Source organism: Pollachius pollachius (genome assembly GCF_949987615.1).
Source record: "Pollachius pollachius genome assembly, chromosome: 3".
Lineage (NCBI taxonomy): Eukaryota > Metazoa > Chordata > Actinopteri > Gadiformes > Gadidae > Pollachius > Pollachius pollachius.
In genome coordinates, this window is record NC_136936.1 from 48240523 (window position 1) to 48258022 (window position 17500).

A 17500-nucleotide genomic window follows, 5' to 3' on the forward strand; every position below is an offset into this window, starting at 1 on the left:
TGTGTGTGGGGAGGGATACGTGTGCGCGTGTGCGTGCGTGTGTGTGTGTGTGTCAAGCCTGAACCGAGGCTTAAGTACTGAGGCACGGCCGAGGCAATATTACAACGTCGGATCATTCACGGAAAATATTATGAGTAAACTCAAAATTTCCCGACAAGATTAAATGTTTGAATTGGATGGACATGATGGGATTCCAAAGGAGCTCTGACTGCTGATTCAATATCCCATAATACTGTGTGTTATGCAACAGAAGACTGGGACCCACCCGGGGGGGCGTGGTGTTATATTTAGAAAAGCACATTTGTCAGAAGAAAGCGACACAATAATATATCTCTTTCGGTAAGGTAAGGATGTTCATAGAACCAAGTGTCAAGCACTAACAATCACTAGGTTAACCCATTCCCCGTACCCAACAAAGATAGCTAGGATAAGACGCTACACAATGCTAAGTACTAGTTTTAAGTGCCAGGACGCACAACCTACAATAAGTGCATAAGAGGGGTGGGAGGGGTTGTCTATGCAGAGTCTAGGTGAACTCTGAAACAGGTGAGTCCCTTGCGGCGTGTGTGTGTGTGTGTGTGTGTGTGTGTGTGTGTGTGTGTGTGTGTGTGTGTGTGTGTGTGTGCGCGTGCGTGTGTGTGTGTTTCCGTGGACGTACCGAGTCAGAGCTGCCCTTGAAGGAGTCCAGGCTGTTCTGGGTGCAGGACGACTCCCTCAGCACCTCCTCGTCCGTGCCGTGGCCGTCGTTGGTGCTGGCGCCCGAGCTGCCGTGCACCTCCTCGTACTCGTCCTGGTCGTAGTCCGACTCCGCGTCCGGCGGGGGGGGGGCGCCGCGAGGAGGGGGAGGCTCCGCCTCCGACGCCAGCGCCATGCTGACGTAGGGCGGCCGGCCCCCGTTGGTCAGGACGGGGGACGGCGGCGTGGGGGTGCGTCCCCGCTGGTGGGTCACCACGGTGGAGCGCCACGACGCCCTGGGTGTGGCGGCGGAGTAGATCGCGGAGGGGTCCACGGGTCCCTCCGCGAAGCCGGGCGGAGGCGGGGGCACGCTCTGGAAGACCTCCTGGTCCAGCGGGGGCGAGGCGGGGAGCGGGAGGTCGGGCAGGGGGACGCACTCGTCGTCGGCGTGGAACCCCTCGTCCACCTCCCCCTCCTCCTCCTCCTCCTCCTCCTCTTCCTCGGCCAGCGGGGCGGCGGTCTCGGCGGGGTCGTGGAGGTTCTCCTCGCTGGAGAGCGACGGCTCCAGGCCGCCGAAGTCCAGCAGGTCGAGGAACTCGGTGGCGACGCGCGACGCCTCCTTCTCCAGCCGGTAGATCTCGGCGTCGCGGCGCTGCCGCAGCTGGTCGCGGCCGTCGTCGCCCAGCAGCGACACGCCGTCCTCCTGCTGCCGCTGCAGCCGTTCGATCTCCCGCTCCAGACGCTGGATCTCCTCCATCTGACGGCTCTCCTCCTCCGAGGCGTGGCCCGGGGCGGGGCTACGGGACAGGGAGCGCGACAGCTCATTCTGGTGGGGACATGGATGGAGGAGTTAGGGGACCGTTTCACCAGGCGATGGTGAAACGGTGAACGGACTGTGTTGATACGGCGCTTTTCTAACCGGTGGCCACTCAAAGCGCTTTACGGTACCGCCTGGCATTCAGCCGTTCACGCACACATTCGCACACCGACGGCGGTGTCAACCACGCAAGGCGACAGCCAGCTCGTCGGGAGCGGTCACGGTGAGGCATCTTGCTCAGGGACACCTCGACACTGAGCCGGGTTCGCACTAGCAACCTTCCGGTAACCAGCAAACCCGCTCTACCTCCTGAGCCACATGCCGCCCTTGATGTAGGGAAGTCAAAGTATTCATACTTCATTATCACCAGTCTTTTTATATTGATGTTTAGTTGTGTCGTCTGCTGCTGTTGTGACTACATGTGCCCTCAGAGATTAATGAGTGAACCAGCCGTCCATCTAAACAGTGTCTTGTATGAATGTCTAGTGCATGAAGGGAAGCTGTCCCACAACACCTGGCCTCTCCTCACGTCTCAACTCGGTTTACCTCTGGCGTCGCACTCTGAGAAGCTCTTGCATAATAAGGGCTAAATAAAGCAACATGACCTTGGTTGGGACAAACAGGGACATTCAGGGAAAGTCCATGGTGTTGTGCTGTTCTCAGCACGAGGAGATAAGTCTCACCTTCTGACATGCAGCGTTGACCGCCAGCGAGTTCCTGAGGACAGAAACATAATCAGAAACATTGTTATGAATCAACAACATTTTTAGCAACAGTTCTCTCGTCCCAAGTTGGATTAATAGGACAACGACAGGCCTGTTCCTAAACACAGGTTTCACTTTTCAAAACACTACCTTTCAAGCGACTTTTACTTTCTACTTTCACTTTTTCAAAGGTTTATGATATGAACTTTAAACCATTCTGTCATGGGCAGTCCGTACCTGGTCGAGTGCCCCAAAGCCACCGCATTCTCCTGCGCCTTCTCCTTGATCCTCTGCTCCTCCATCCTCCTCAACTCCTCCTCCTCCTCCTCCCGCCTCCTCATCCGCTCCTCCTCCGCCCGACTCCTCTGCCTCTCCGCCTCCTCCGCCCTCCTTCTTCCCGCCGCCGCCGCCGCCTCCTCCTCCTCCTCCTCCGCCTCCTTCTGCCGGCGCCTCATCATCTCCTCCTCTTCCAGCCGTCTCCTCTCCTCCTCCTGCCGCTGCTGCTCTAGGCGCCTCCTCTCGTGCTCCTCCTCCTCCCTCCTCCTCTTCTCCTCCAGGATCTGGCGGTAGAGCGAGCGGGCCAGGTGGCCGCGGTGGTGCTTCTGCAGCACCAGGGTGGCCGAGCGAAGCCTCAGGAACACGCGCCTCCAGAAGTGGGCGCGGTAGTTCTTCTGGATGGTGACCACGCTGGACAGCACCCTCTTGTACTGCTTCCTGCGGGGGGGGGGGGGGGGGGGGTGTTCAACCCACGGACGTGTTAATGATCGACGGCAGCACTGCGCTCTCTCTTCGGTTCAGACTGCTTCTTTTCGCAGGGGGGGGGCTGGCGGGGGCGTTTAAAACGAAGTTGCAGGAAACCTGGATGTGATATTTAACTGGCGTTCACCAATTCGGGCTGATGTTGTCATCTCAGTCAACATTGTCGTGTGGTTCAACTATTCCCCCCCCCCCCCCCCCCCCCCCCCCCGAACCCCTCCCGCAAACAGACGCAGCAACATGGGCTTTGTCGCATTCCATTACAAAGTGAAGGGGTCTCGTCCGACGGGCGTGCCCTGTAACGGTGTAGCCCATGTATGAGGGACCCCAGCACCCCCAGTTCTTAACGCCAGCTCCCCCCCAACGGGAGTACCGTGAGGAAGGGGGGGGGGGGGCTGATGAGACGCGAGCCCCCCCCCCGCTGAACGCACGGTGAGGTTCCTCAGCCCAAACAAACACAGAGCTACACACTTTCAGCTACACACTGTCGGCTACACACTGTCGGCCACACACTGTCGGCCACACACTGTCGGCCACACACTGTCGGCCACACACTGTCGGCTACACACTGTCGGCTACACACTGTCGGCCACACACTGTCAGCTACACACTGTCGGCCACATGGTGTTTATAGTCTGATGCGCTGGGGCTGTGCCAATGTGGTAGTGTGGGTGGGTGTGTTTACACACACACGTGCAGGCATACATACACACAGGCACAAACACACACACACACACAGGAATACACATATCAAGACACACAGGCACACACACACAGAGGAATACACACAGGCACACCACACACACACACACAAAGGAACACACATACACACACACACATAGGAATACACACACACACACACACACACACACACACACACACACACACCAAACCCCAAACCCACATAAACACGCATGGCTTGTGTGGGACCACCCACAGGGCTCTGACCTATGACCCCTCAACACTAAAAGCCAACCTCAACGCAGCTTTCCCACAAACCGCTCGACGCGAGGAAACACCACATATTTCACCGTAACCATAATCAAACAGACCTCGTTAAAAACACCGTTCTGCCAACCTTGCCACCTGCTCCGCGATAACGGAATGAGAGAACCGTGGAACCCCTAGACCCAAGCTCGCTCTGGCTCTGCAGGGACCCAGAGGTCTGGGGATACAGCGTGCTGCATAAGGCAGCATGCTGTCACAGGTTTAGGTTACATGTGCAGGGTCCCGGGCAGATTCCTAAAACCTCCATCGTGACAGACGTCCCCGGGTCCCGTGTGGAACGCGCAACGTAAACAAAGACACGAACGAATCAATCAATCAGTGGACGAACAGGCGGACGGACAGGCGGACAGACATTACAGACATTACAGACAAGAGGGACGGGCGGGCGTGCAGGTACCCTGCATTCTTTGGGTGCAGAAAACAAACACGCGGTGAACGCCGCTGTTGACTCTGCCACGCCGAGGCCTCTGATGTCTATCGGAGAGGACTGGCTCTGCAGGAGCGCTGTAGCTTAGCAACGTGACCTGGGGGCCGCGGCCGTTGGTGTAGGGTCTCCCCGGTTCTGCTGTGCGACCGACACGCATGGCAGGAGGAAGCCCTTCAGAACGCAGCCCTTATGCTATGACAGTGTTCCCATCTGTTGCTGTACCCATCGCCCCATGGCATTACATCTACTGTGAGGTAACGTCAATGTTCAACCATGTGTTCATTCCAACACACCAACACGAGCACGCACACACACAAACAAGCAAATGAAGCATTCAAATGCTGCATACAGCCACATACACATGCACACATGCGCGCACACGCACGCACACACACACACAGTGCATACAATGCATGGAAAGATTTTCATAAAAAGACAAAACAACAAGGTCCCCATCGCGGTTCTCAAGACTCTCACCAGAGACTCCCCCCCCGCCTCCCCCCCAGCCCACAGCACCCACCTGGCCACATAGCTGAGGACGTGGGCGCGGATCACCATGCCGGCCCGCCGTCGCTCCTCCTCCCGCTCCTTCTCCAGCCTTTGCTCCAGGGCCTCCTTTAGGAAGACCTGCGTGACGGGCAGCACCACGGGAGAGGGGGAGAGAGAGAGAGAGAGAGAGAGAGAGAGAGAGAGAGAGAGAGAGAGAGAGAGAGAGGCAGAGAGAAGGGCAGAGAGAGAGAGACGGGGAGAGAGAGAGCGAGAGAGAGAGAGAGAGAGAGAGAGAGAGAGAGAGAGAGAGAGAGAGAGATAGTGACAGAAGAGGGGTGCAACACGATCAGTTAGTTCCTCTCGAGTCCGTCCGGCGACCCGCTGTGACCCGTCAGGCCCGTCTCGGCTGGCACTGTCCCCCGGCTCGCCGCAGCACAGCGGTGCGCGTGTGGGTGGCCTGGTGCTGGTGGCGGCGGTGCTGGTGTTGGTTGCGGTGGGTAGAGGGGGAAGCCTGCAAGGAGGCTAACGACTCTCCCTGACTGCGAAGTGGGGCAGAGGGGATCCAGTGATCCGGTGGCTAAGGCTGCTGCTGCTGCTGCTGCGGCTGCAGGGACTCATTGTAATCCTGCGTCCTTCCTGAGCGGTTTCCCTACACTGCTGCGACTGCTGCTGCTCTCTTCGCCCGACTGACGTGCACGGGCAGAGAGACACGGGGAAGGGGGAGAGAGAGAGAGAGAGAGAGAGAGAGAGCGAGAGCGAGAGACGGGGGAGGGAGGAGGGATGGAGGGGGAGGGAGGTGGCTGGCGTCCAGAGGATAGGACACGCCCCTCCTGGCTGTCATGCAGGAAGGAGGGTGAGTTTAGTTAACCCTTGCCTAACTCCTGAAGTAGCCCGAACTATTCTCTTCAGTCTCCGGCTCTCTTGCCTACAGAGAGAATAGGGAAGGCTTCACTGTGAAGGGGCTAAGATGACAAAGCGAAACAATAACAGGGACGACCTGATCGCACTGCTGATATGTAGATATGTTCTAAAGGGACAGCTCTTACCGTGCTCTGACAGCATCGCTGGGACAGAAAGTATCTGTGTGAACATGTTCTGTTGTGTGTACTATGTTTGTTGATGTTGTGGTATTGTATTTGTGTATGTGTGTGTGTGTGTGTGTGTTTGTTCGGTGTGTGTGTCCGGTATATGTATTTGTTCGCTGTGGTAGTGTATGCGTGTATGTGTGTGTGTGTTTGTTCAGCGAGTGAGTATTTGTTCGGTACATGTGTTTGCTCGGTGTGTGTGTGTGTGTGTGTGTTTGCGTGTCAAGTTCCAGGTGAACTAGCTGAATAAGAACAGTGTGTCTAAGCTTTGCAGACTCTTTCAGCTGTTTCTGTCATACAATGGGGACAAAAAGGGCCACAGAATATAACTATATTTACGTGTGTGTGTGTGTGTGTGTGTGTGTGTGTGTGTGTGTGTGTGTGTGTGTGTGTGTGTGTCCAGATGTTGTAATCAAGGCCCCTCCAGCTGCAAGCTCGGTGTGTCAGAGAGGAGGAAGTCATCTCCAACGCCACATCCTTCCCTCGTCTGTTAGACACACACACACACACACACGCACACACACACCCCCACACACACACACACACACACACACACAGCCTCCCCCCCCCCCCACACACACACACACCCTCCCCCCCCCCCCCCCCACACACACACACACACACACACACCCTGCCCCCCCCCCACACACACACACACCCTCCACACACACACACACACACACACACACACACACACACACACCCCCTCACCCCACACACACACACTTCCCCTCCCCCCCACCCCCCCCCACACACACACAAACACAGACACACACACACACGCACACTCCTTGTCCGTCCAGTGTCACAAAAGCCCCCCCCCCCCCCCCCCCCCATCCCATCGGAACACATTTCCTGCAGCCAATCAGCGTCGACATAATTATACACAGATTGTTTCAACAAAGGAAATCAAAGCCTCTGGGTCTGTGAGCTCCAAGGTCGACCCTTCATCCGCCATCGCTAGAGAACCAACATCTGGACGGCATGCGGCGTTATCTCTATTTATAACAGCAGCGTCCATCTGCCCGTCCGTCCGCCTGCCTGCTGGCCCACCTGTCAGCCTGCCTGACTGTCTGTCTGTCTGTCTGTATGGCTGCTCAACTGTCGGCTTACCTAGCTGCCTGTCGGTTTGCCTGCCCACCTTTCAGCCTACCTGTCTGGCTGTGTGTGTACCTGTCTGTCTGTCTGTCTGCTTAACTGTCAGCCTACCTGACTGTCTGTCTGTGTACCTGTCTGTCTGTCTGCTCTACTCTCAGCCTACCCGTCTGTCTTTATGTCTGTCTTCCCACCTGTCAGCATACCTGTCTGTCTGTCTGTCTGTCTGTCTGCCTGTCGGCCTGGCTGTCTGCCTGTCTGCCTGTCTGTCTACCTGTCAGCCTACCTGGCTGTCTGTCTGTCTGCCTGCCTCTCCCTGTCTGTCTGCCTGCCTCTCCCTGTCTGTCTGTCTGCCTGCCCCTCCCTCCCTGTCTGTCTGTCTGCCTGCCCCTCCCTCCCTGTCTGTCTGTCCCTCCCTGTCTGTCTGCCTGCCTCTCCCTGTCTGTCTGTCTGTCTGTCTGCCCCTCCCTCCCTGTCTGTCTGTCTGCCTGCCCCTCCCTGTCTGTCTGTCTGTCTGCCCCTCCCTCCCTCCCTGTCTGTCTGTCTGTCTGTCTGCCTGCCTCTCCCTGTCTGTCTGTCTGTCTGTCTGCCTGCCCCTCCCTCCCTGTCTGTCTGTCTGTCTGCCCTTCCCTCCCTTTCTGTCTGTCTGTCTGCCTGCCCCTCCCTGTCTGTCTGTCTGTCTGCCTGCCCCTCCCTCCCTGTCTGTCTGTCCTTCCCTCCCTGTCTGTCTGTCTGTCTGCCTGCCCCTCCCAGTCTGTCTGTCCCAGTACCGGTTGGTGGTGGTCCTGTGGACCCCAGCGGTGAGGAGTAGCGCTGGGCCAACAGACGGACGCAAAGGACCAGGATGGACCGCCATGGAGCTCAGGGGCCTGCCCTGTGTGTGTGTGTGTGTGTGTGTGTGTGTGTGTGTGTGTGTGTGTGTGTCCGCATATGTGTGTTTGTGTGTGTGTCCTTGTGTGTGTGTGAGTGTGTGTATGAGTTTCCGTGTGAGTGTCCGGCTGTGTATGTGTGTGTCCCTGTGTGTATGTGTGTGTGTCTGCATGCGTGCGTGTGTGAATGTGTGTGTGTCCGAGTGTGCGTGCGTGCGTGCGTGCGTGTGTGACGTATTCCAGTATCCCACAAGTGTGAATGTTTACGACCACGAGCGCCTCCGTACTCATCGCACCCCGGATGCTTTTTATAGTCTCCACTGCTCCGTGGGCATCGGGGCTGAATCGGGTCGGTTTGATCTTGACCCGTATTCCAGACCGTGGCCAAAACACGGTCAGCAGCGTCGGCCAAATCAATCCATTAAAGAATTCCTCGGCGGTTTCCCAGACGATATAAAAAACTCCACTACAAGGAGACGGAAATAATGACAGGAAAATGCGGACGCAGCAAACTTTTTCTCTTTCTTCAAAACCTTATTAAAAAAAGATCTGGGGAGGGCCGGCATCCATCTTTGATTTATGCTGCGTTCCTTCCCCTCCTGTGTGGTGGGTCAGGACCCGACGGTGAACGCACCAAACAACCCTGGTACATGAAGTGGGTCGATAGAAGTTAATCATTCAGTGGAAAGGCTGTTAGAAGGCGTAACGGCGAAGGAGTTGATCATTGTTAGGAAATCAGGAGAACAAAGAAGAAAAGCCAGAGCAGAGAGAGAGAGAGAGAGAGGGGAGGGGGGAGAGAGAGAGGAGGGGAGGGGGGAGAGAGGGAGAGAGAGAGAGACGGGGGGGAGACAGAGAGAGAGAAAGACAGGGGGAAAGACAGAGAGACAGAGGGACAGCTAGAGAGAGAGACGGGGGGAGAGACAGAGAGACGGAGATACAGAGATAGAGAGAAAGAGAGAGAGAGACACACACAGGGGGAGAGATAGAGAGACGGGGAGAGAAAGAGAGATGGGTGGGAGAGGGAGAGAGAGAGACAGAGAAAGAGAGAGAGAGAGAGAGACACACACAGGGGGAGAGATAGAGAGACGGGTGGGAGAGGGAGAGAGAGACAGAGAAAGAAGAAAAATAAAGATATGAAGAAGGATTGGGCCACTGCCCTAGACCTTTACGTCGTCAGCGTTAACCTGTGTGCTAAGACGTAGACTCCTTTCAGCCGCACAATGCCTGGCTCTCCTATAAACCACCCATGACGGCTCGCAGTTAGAGCAACAGTTGTCGAGGAAAGACCGCAAAGACTGCAGAGAAACAATCACAACAATCCAGACTGACCACGAGCAGCCGAAGAGAAATCCTTAGGAAATGAGTAAGAGGAGAAACCATTCAATCTTCTCCACACATTAATGTCACTGTGAAGGCCCGGAGCTGTCTGCTACTAACTGGGGCCAGATTTATAGAGATCTGTTCATAGTCCTCTCCGAGCACGCACACGCTGACCGACTGGTTGCAACCAGCGCCGAGAGCCTCAGAATATCAAGTAACAAGAATGAAGATTTGGGGGAGTCTGAGTTTCATATTATCCTGCTACCATCGTGACATTTCACCTGATCCCTTCTGCCGCCCAGCTGGGCCTCTGTGTGTGCCAGAGTGTGTGTGTGTGTGTGTGTGTGTGTGTGTGTGTGTGTGTGTGTGTGTGTGTATCTCTGTGTGTATGTGTGTGTGTGTCTGTGTTTGTCTCTGTGTAGGTGTGCTTGTCTGTGTGTGTGTGTGTGTGTGTGTTTGTCTGTGTGTGTGTGTGCTTGTCTCTGTGCTTGTCTGTGTGTGTGTGTGTGTGTGTGTTTGTCTGTGTGTGTGTGTACTTGTCTCTGTGTGTGTGTGCTTGTGTGTGTGTGTGTGTGTGTGTGTGTATCTCTGTGTGTATGTGTGTGTGTGTCTGTGTTTGTCTGTGTGTGTGTGTGTTTGTCTGTGTATGTGTGTGTGAGTGTGTTTGTCTGTGTGCCAGAGTGTGTGTGTGTGTGTGTGTGTGTGTGTGTGTATCTCTGTGTGTATGTGTGTGTGTCTGTGTTTGTCTCTGTGTAGGTGTGCTTGTCTGTGTGTGTGTGTGTGTGTGTGTTTGTCTGTGTGTGTGTGTGCTTGTCTCTGTGCTTGTCTGTGTGTGTGTGTGTGTGTTTGTCTCTGTGTGTGTGTGCTTGTCTCTGTGTGTGTGTGCTTGTGTGTGTGTGTGTGTGTATCTCTGTGTGTATGTATGTGTGTGTCTGTGTTTGTCTGTGTGTGTGTGTGTTTGTCTGTGTGTGTGTGTGTGTGTGTGTTTGTCTGTGTGTGTGTGTGTGTGTGTGCTTGTCTGTGTGTATGTGTGTGTGTGTGTGTGTGCTTGTCTCTGTGTGTGTGTGTATGTGTGTGTGTGTGTTTACCTTTGTTTTCCCCAGTTGCCACTCTTTCATGGTGGCGTCGTGGACCAGGAGGAGCTCAGAGGAGCAGGCCCTTAAATCAGTGGGGGCCATTTTGTTCTTAAGGATCATCTTGTATCTGTTGGCACACACACACACACACGGAGGCAAACAAACACACACACACAGAAAAAAATATTAGAGGGTAACCACAACAATCGGTAGTTGACTGTAGTTAGTTAATGACCAATATATAACCTTAACAGTAATACACACAACCTTGTTAAATGGTCTGTGTTCTAGTGTCTGTGTATACTGTGTATACCTTCTTTGGGTTCTAGTGTTCTAGTATTCTAGTGCTCTAGTGTATGTCTATACTATCTATGTTCTACTGGCTGTCTATACTATCTATGTTCTAGTGTATGTCTATACTATCTATGTTTTAGTGCCTGTCTACACTGTCTTTGCTCTAGTGTAGGTTTATCTAGCTTTTCTGTTCTAGTGGGTTGAATTGCTCAAGTATATGTGTTTTGGGGCTTTCTATTGTGTTCTAGCGTGTTCAATGATGTATGTTGTTGTATGTTTCTATGTTATAGTGTGTCCTAGAGTGTTCTACAGTGTTCTAGAGTGTTCTAGAGTGTCCTAGTGTCTTTGTACTTCCCACTGACCTGTTATGGAAGTCCTGGAAGGTTCTGCGGACCGGGAAGCCAGCCCGGCGGATCTTCACCGTCTCCAACATCCCGGAATACCTCAGCTGGTTCAGGACCACGTCCGGGTCGAATCGATCGGCGTTCTGGAAGGAAGCGCGCAATGCAGGCGTTGTAATCAAGACGGCACCTCGGTACGTCCTCCGAAGAGTGCCCATACGTCCTCAACGAGGCTCATCCACGCATTGTCAGACCGGAGTGCAACGCGGTAACGGATATACAAACGTCTTCGGTTTCAGCACGAAATGAAATCAAACATAATGTCCACCAGACACACGGGGAAGAGGCTAATGTGTTTATATGTATTGCCTAACAACGCCGGAGAAGACGGACGTACACGGTACACACCCGTTTAGATAACATACACACGTCACCTGACCCTGAAAGCAGAAACGCTGCCAGCTCTCCGTTTGCAGAGGCACCGGGCGGGGTTTGAGCCAGCGCTGAGGGGTCCAGAGTTAGCAGCGCGTCCGCACAGAGAGGTGACACTGAGGGATAGCGGGCCCATTGTTCACCGCTCTGACTCACTCGGGCGCTCCGCGCTGACGATCACACACGGGGATAGCGATCTGCTCCGCCTGACGTCGCACTCCCATCTTCTCTGGAAAGGCTACTCCACTTACCGCTACCTCCACCTTCACCCCCGCTGGCCAGGCTTCTCCACCTACAGCTACCTCCACCTCCCCTGGCCAGGTTATTCCACCAACAGCTTCCTCCACCTCCACCTTCTCCGGAAGGGCTACTCTCCACTTACAGCTTACTCCACCTCCACCTCCCCTGGCAGGGTACCCCACCACCTACAGCTACCTCCACCTCCACCTCCCCTGGCAGGGTACCCCACCTCCACCTCCAGCTGCACTGGCCAGGCTACCCACGGTGGGGCTAACTGAGGGTAGCCTGGCCCCAGTGCCACCAGTGAGGGGAGGCATCTGGTGTCTAAACTCCACCAGCCTCCCGTGGCATCCCTATTATGTCCATCTAATTACAGGCTAATGTCGCTACGCATGGAAACCCTCCATGCTTTGATAGCAAGATCCCTCGCACGCACATACACACAATCAAACAGGGACCTTGCTCATATAACACACACACACACACACACACACACACACAAACACAATGATCTTCCTCAAATTGCACGCAGTGACACGCACACACAAACACACATACACAATGATCTTCCTCATATCACACACACACACACACACACACACACACACACAGTAATCTTCCTCATATTACATATACCCACACACACCACACTACTCCTGTATCGGATATTAACTTTGACACACACCCTTCCTTCACACCCTTCAAAGGTTTGAACTCTGCTCTTCAGCAGAGGACAGTGACAGCTGTGACAGTGCACACCACCCAAACACACCCCCCCCACACACACACACACACACACACACACACACACACACACACACACACACACAGCCTCCCATGAGTGACACTTCTTCCAGGGAGAGTGGGTCCGTGCAGCGTGAATGTGTGCAGACGAGACGGCCGCCGCTGTGGCTCAGCGGCCGTCACTCTGCAGGATTAACAGAGGCCTGGCATGTTGATCTCCAGCAGGGCCAGGTGTTTAAAGAACGCCCGGGCCACGCAGCAGAGAACAGGTTATAGGGAGAGAGAGAGCAGGGGAGAGGGAGAGGGAGAGCAGGGGAGAGGGAGAGAGAGAGAGAAAGAGAGAGAGAGAGAGAGTGAGAGAGAAACAGAGAGAGAGAGAGAGAGAACCAGAGAGAGAGTGAGAGAGAAACAGAGAGAGAGAGAAACAGAGAGAGAGAGAGACAAGTAGAGACAAAGAGAGAGCAAGAGTGAGAAAGAGAGTGAGAGCGAGAGTGCATGAGAGAACAAAGAGAGTAAAGAGGAGGACATGTTAATCAGACGGACTGACTGCTAGGGAAGCAGACAGTGAATCAACACAAGGCCGAACCCAAACTATGTACATGAACTCTTGTTACTGTAGCACGCCACTCTGCCCTCCTCGTGCACCGCGCTCTCCTCCCGACGCCTCTAGTCCCGACAGAGCCCGTACGCTGCCTCAGTCACTCACACACAACGCAGTGAACACATTATGAAACCAAAGGGGTTCATCCTCCATATGTTCCATAAGTGCCAGAAACAAAGGGCAGAACAATGCTAGCGCCGGACGCTCTCCCTCAATGCGGTGGAGGCATAATAAATAACGTGGGGCGCTGATGGGCCGTCCCGTGCGGGCCCGGCCCCACCCTTGCGGTCTCGTCCATCCAGCATTCCAGCCGTGCATTCGGGTCACTGGACCGTCAGCCCAGCCGCCGCAGCCAGCGCTTGAACCTTGACCCCCCCGGGGTTGGACAGCCTAACGTTGCGCTGGAATGTGCTGCCTGCCGGCACACAGGAGCAGTATAAAAGAGGAGGCACAAAGAGAGGCTTCTTTAACGTCGTCAGGGTCGCCCCGGGTCACCCCGACTGGGGTAAAGACGTTTGAGGCGCACACTAACAGAAGTGTTGCGACACCCCAGGCAGGAAGTCACCGGGGAGGGGGGGGGGGGGGGGGGGGTAGGTGAAGGAGACGGACCATCGCATAGACGTAGTTAAGCCCAGAGCAGAGTGAAACACGTGAGGCCGGAGGCTCATCGAGAACATTGTCTCTCACACACACACACACACACACACACACACACACACACACACACACACACACACACACACACACACAAACGGATGTTTGGGACTCACCTTGTTCATGTTGGGTTTGATGCAGCGCACAAAGAAGGGGTTGGAGGCGCCTAGGCTGCCCATCAGGGAGTGGAGGGAGTCCTGAACACAACAACAACAACAACAACAACCACAACAACAACAACACCGGTTAGAAACACAGGCAGAACAACAACAACAACAACAGCAATGGTTAAAAAACACAAGCAGAACCACAACAACAACAGTGGTTAGAAACACAGGCAGAACCATAACAACAACAACAACAACAACAACAACAGTTAGAGGTCGGAGGTCAGCCGCTCTGTCTTGTCTTGCTGCTTTTTTATCTCAATGTTGTCTTGTCGGTTCTGGACGGAGACCGTATCAGTTTCATTAACCCAGTATAAGTCATGCAGGGAAATGATTCCTTCCGAGCGAGGAGTCGCTGCCCCCCGCCCCGACCGCAAAGTATAGACGGAGCGGCCGAACACGGAACGGACGTGTGATTTTACGTGGCCGGATGGGGCCCTATATTTTTCCTGGGCCTTCACACACAGACACACACACACACACACACACAGACACACACACACACACACACACACACACACACACACACACACCACACCACACTCCAAGGGCCCTTGGCTCCGGAAGGCTCTCTGGCCGGCCCGGCTCCCCTGGCTGCCTCAGACAGGCTGTCTCCAGCCAGGCCGGCCTGGCAGCCTGGAGCCTTATGGCCCCTGGATCGGCCCCTCTCTACCCAGCCATCATCCCTAATCCCTGGGCTTTAGGAGCTGTGGACCGGGGCACCCTGCCAAAGCCGCTCCTTCTCCCTCTCTCCCTCCGCACCGCAGTCAGGACAGGGAAAAGACCACCGTACCCCCAGAACCCGAACACCCCCCCCACCGGAACCACCGCAGGACACACCACGGGGAAACGCTCACAACACAGACGTGTATGATCCATCGTCTCCTGTCTGACACGAGGAATCCCTCCCCCCCCCCCCCCCCCGGCTCCCTTCATGGTGACTCTCTCTGGGCCGTTTTAATGTAAGAGCGAGGCTATATGCTCGGGGCTATATATATATAGAGCACACTTTCATCCAAAGGAACTCGCAGTGAGTGTCTCTTCGTGAAGGAGCGGCGAGCCGTCTTTAGCTCAAGGGATAACTGAACTGGAGTTGAACCCAGCACCGTCAGCGCCCGGACCACTCACCCTATACTGGGAGCTGAGTTTGGACTGGGACCACTCACCCTGAACTGGGAGCTGACTGTGGACTGGGACCCAGTAACCCGGACCACTCACCCTGAACTGGGAGCTGACTGTGGACTGGGACCACTCACCCTGAACTGGGAGGTGACACTGGGCTGGGACCACTCACCCTAAACTGGGAGGTGACACTGGGCTGGGACCACTCACCCTGAACTGGGATCTGACGGTGGGCTGGGACCACTCACCCTAAACTGGGAGGTGACACTGGGCTGGGACCACTCACCCTGAACTGGGAGCTGACGGTGGGCTGGGACCACTCACCCTGAACTGGGAGCTGACTGTGGACTGGGACCACTCACCCTGAACTGGGAGGTGACACTGGGCTGGGACCACTCACCCTGAACTGGGAGGTGACACTGGGCTGGGACCACTCACCCTAAACTGGGAGGTGATGGTGGGCTGGGACCACTCACCCTGAACTGGGAGCTGACGGTGGGCTTGCGGCGGGCCGTGCCCATCTTCATGGTCTCGTCCCCGCTGCGGCTGCCGACGCGCTCAAACAGGTCGTAGATGAAGTCCAGCCTGAGAACAGGGAACCAGGCGACAAGGAGGGGATGAGGCGTTAGAAGAGTTAGCACAAAGTAATAGAAATTAGCTTAGATGCAAAGAACCATGCTTAGAGTCATAGAACCATGGTTAGCACTGAGCGATTGATCCATGTTTAGAGCCATCGAACCACGCTTAGTTCAGAGCCACAGAACCATGCTTTCGATTAATACTTTGTACAGAGCTATAGAACAATGCTTAGTAAAGGTTCATAACACCATGGTTAGCGCAGAGCCACAGATGTCTAAAAGTTCAGGCTTCAGGCTTGGGGATTGTACATGAACACTTGTCTTCTAAATAAGTGCACTTCCAAGGCTTTATAGGTCATTTAAAGTGACGGATCAGACGAGGGTTCCGTATGGGCCGACGTTAGACCTGAGTACTGCAGTGAAACGGCGGTGTCAGAGAACACCAGTACACACCAGCCCAGCCCTGGGCTGTACTTTGGGGGTTTGTCTCACCTGCTGTCCTTGAGGATGAAGAGGATGTCGTCCCGGAAGGTGTCGCGGTTCTTCTCCAGGATCCCACGGCCGTCGTACAGAACCTGCAGAGCGGTTGAGCGCATGAGCGTGGGGCGCAACGCCGCTGAGAGATGTTATCTATAGTGCCATTGTGGCTGTGATCTGCCTCAAAGGGCCTCACACGCAGGGGTTGGTAACGCACTCCTTGGGCTCTGGATGTGAAAGAGGCGTTGCACGCTAGTGGGCCTGAAGTTCTGAGGGATTCCAAGACCACTGATAATAACTGCAGCAGTTGGCCACGTGACTCTCGGCGGCCGCTTTATGTCAACCTTTGATGTGCTTTCACTTCGGGAAACGTTTTCCGAATCATCCGCTCAACATGTGTGGGCACGTGCAGGGCCCCACGTGCACTGCTGTTGTGCATGTGGCTGGGTGCCTGTGTGTCTGTGTATGGTTGAATGTTGGTGTGCATGCATGTGGCATGTATTTCATCTTGCAACCATACAGTATATATATATTTATATATGTTTGTGCACGCAGGCCTATGTGTGAGTTTGTGTGTGTTTGCGCCGGTGTGTGCGGGTGTTTGGGTGTGTGTGTGTCCCTGTGTATGTATGAATGTTTATGTTTATTGTGTGTGCGGGTACGCGCATTTGTGTGCGTGTTTGTGTATGTGTGTGTGTGTGTGGGTTTGTGCGGCGTGTGTGTGCCTGTAGTAGCATGTTTTAGGGACCTGACACACGTATCGCTGATGGAGCATCAGCGAACAAAGACAGTGTGCGTGGGGGTTGGAGGGAGGTGTGTGGGGGTTGGAGGGAGGTGCGTGGGGGTGGACGGGTGTGTGTGTGTGAGGGTGGGGGGGGGGGCCTGTGTTAATGCGATCACCTGTCGGGGGCTGCTCAACCGTGGACTTTACAGCGCGCTAAGCCTCAACGGTGCGATGATCCACCTTAATGCCACACTGCCTGCGCTGGTGTGTGGAAGTGAATGCATTCTGTTGCACCTTTGTGAAGGACAGAGGGAGTGTGCGTGCGTGCGTGCGTGCGTGTGTCTGTGTGTGTTTGTGTGTGTTTGTGTGTGCATTTTTGAAAGCTGGAGAGGGGAACTTCTTCATGCTTCAGTATGCATGTGCAATCAGACGCACATTTCCATGCATGGTGTGTGTGTGTGTGTGTGTGTGTGTGTGTGTGTGCGTGTCTATGGGTGCTCCAGTAATGTCCGTCTATCCCGAGGCCTTGGGGGATGGACGGGTGAGGGTGGAGGGTGGAGGAGAGGGGGGGTGGCGTGTTGGAGGTGGGCCCTCCATACATGACATGTGTATTTATACATCACGGACACGGTAATTACACGCCATTCCTCTGCCATTGAAACCGAGCCAAACAAAAGGGCTCTGTTTCTATAACTATCAGGTTCGGTTTACTCTGGATGCCGTGACGACCCTCAACAGAAACCAGATAGGCATCGCTACGAGGAAACACACCCACCTCTGCAGCTGTAGTCTGGGATCCAGAAGC

At 54.9% G+C, this 17500-nt stretch overlaps 1 protein-coding gene across 1 annotated transcript in view; it reads right to left on the reverse strand.

Annotated features, from left to right (window-relative positions):
* myo10l3 (myosin X, like 3) overlaps positions 1–17500 on the reverse strand; it is a 67858-nt gene that overhangs the window by 11065 nt on the left and 39293 nt on the right. Inside the window, exons 17-25 of the mRNA XM_079732052.1 lie at positions 15987–16069; positions 15393–15501; positions 13744–13824; positions 10978–11102; positions 10334–10448; positions 4908–5014; positions 2434–2910; positions 2176–2209; positions 659–1501 (exon numbers count right to left, since the gene is read on the reverse strand). Of these exons, the coding sequence (XP_079588178.1) occupies positions 659–1501; positions 2176–2209; positions 2434–2910; positions 4908–5014; positions 10334–10448; positions 10978–11102; positions 13744–13824; positions 15393–15501; positions 15987–16069 (1974 nt within the window). The remainder of the gene's footprint in view (positions 1–658; positions 1502–2175; positions 2210–2433; positions 2911–4907; positions 5015–10333; positions 10449–10977; positions 11103–13743; positions 13825–15392; positions 15502–15986; positions 16070–17500) is intronic.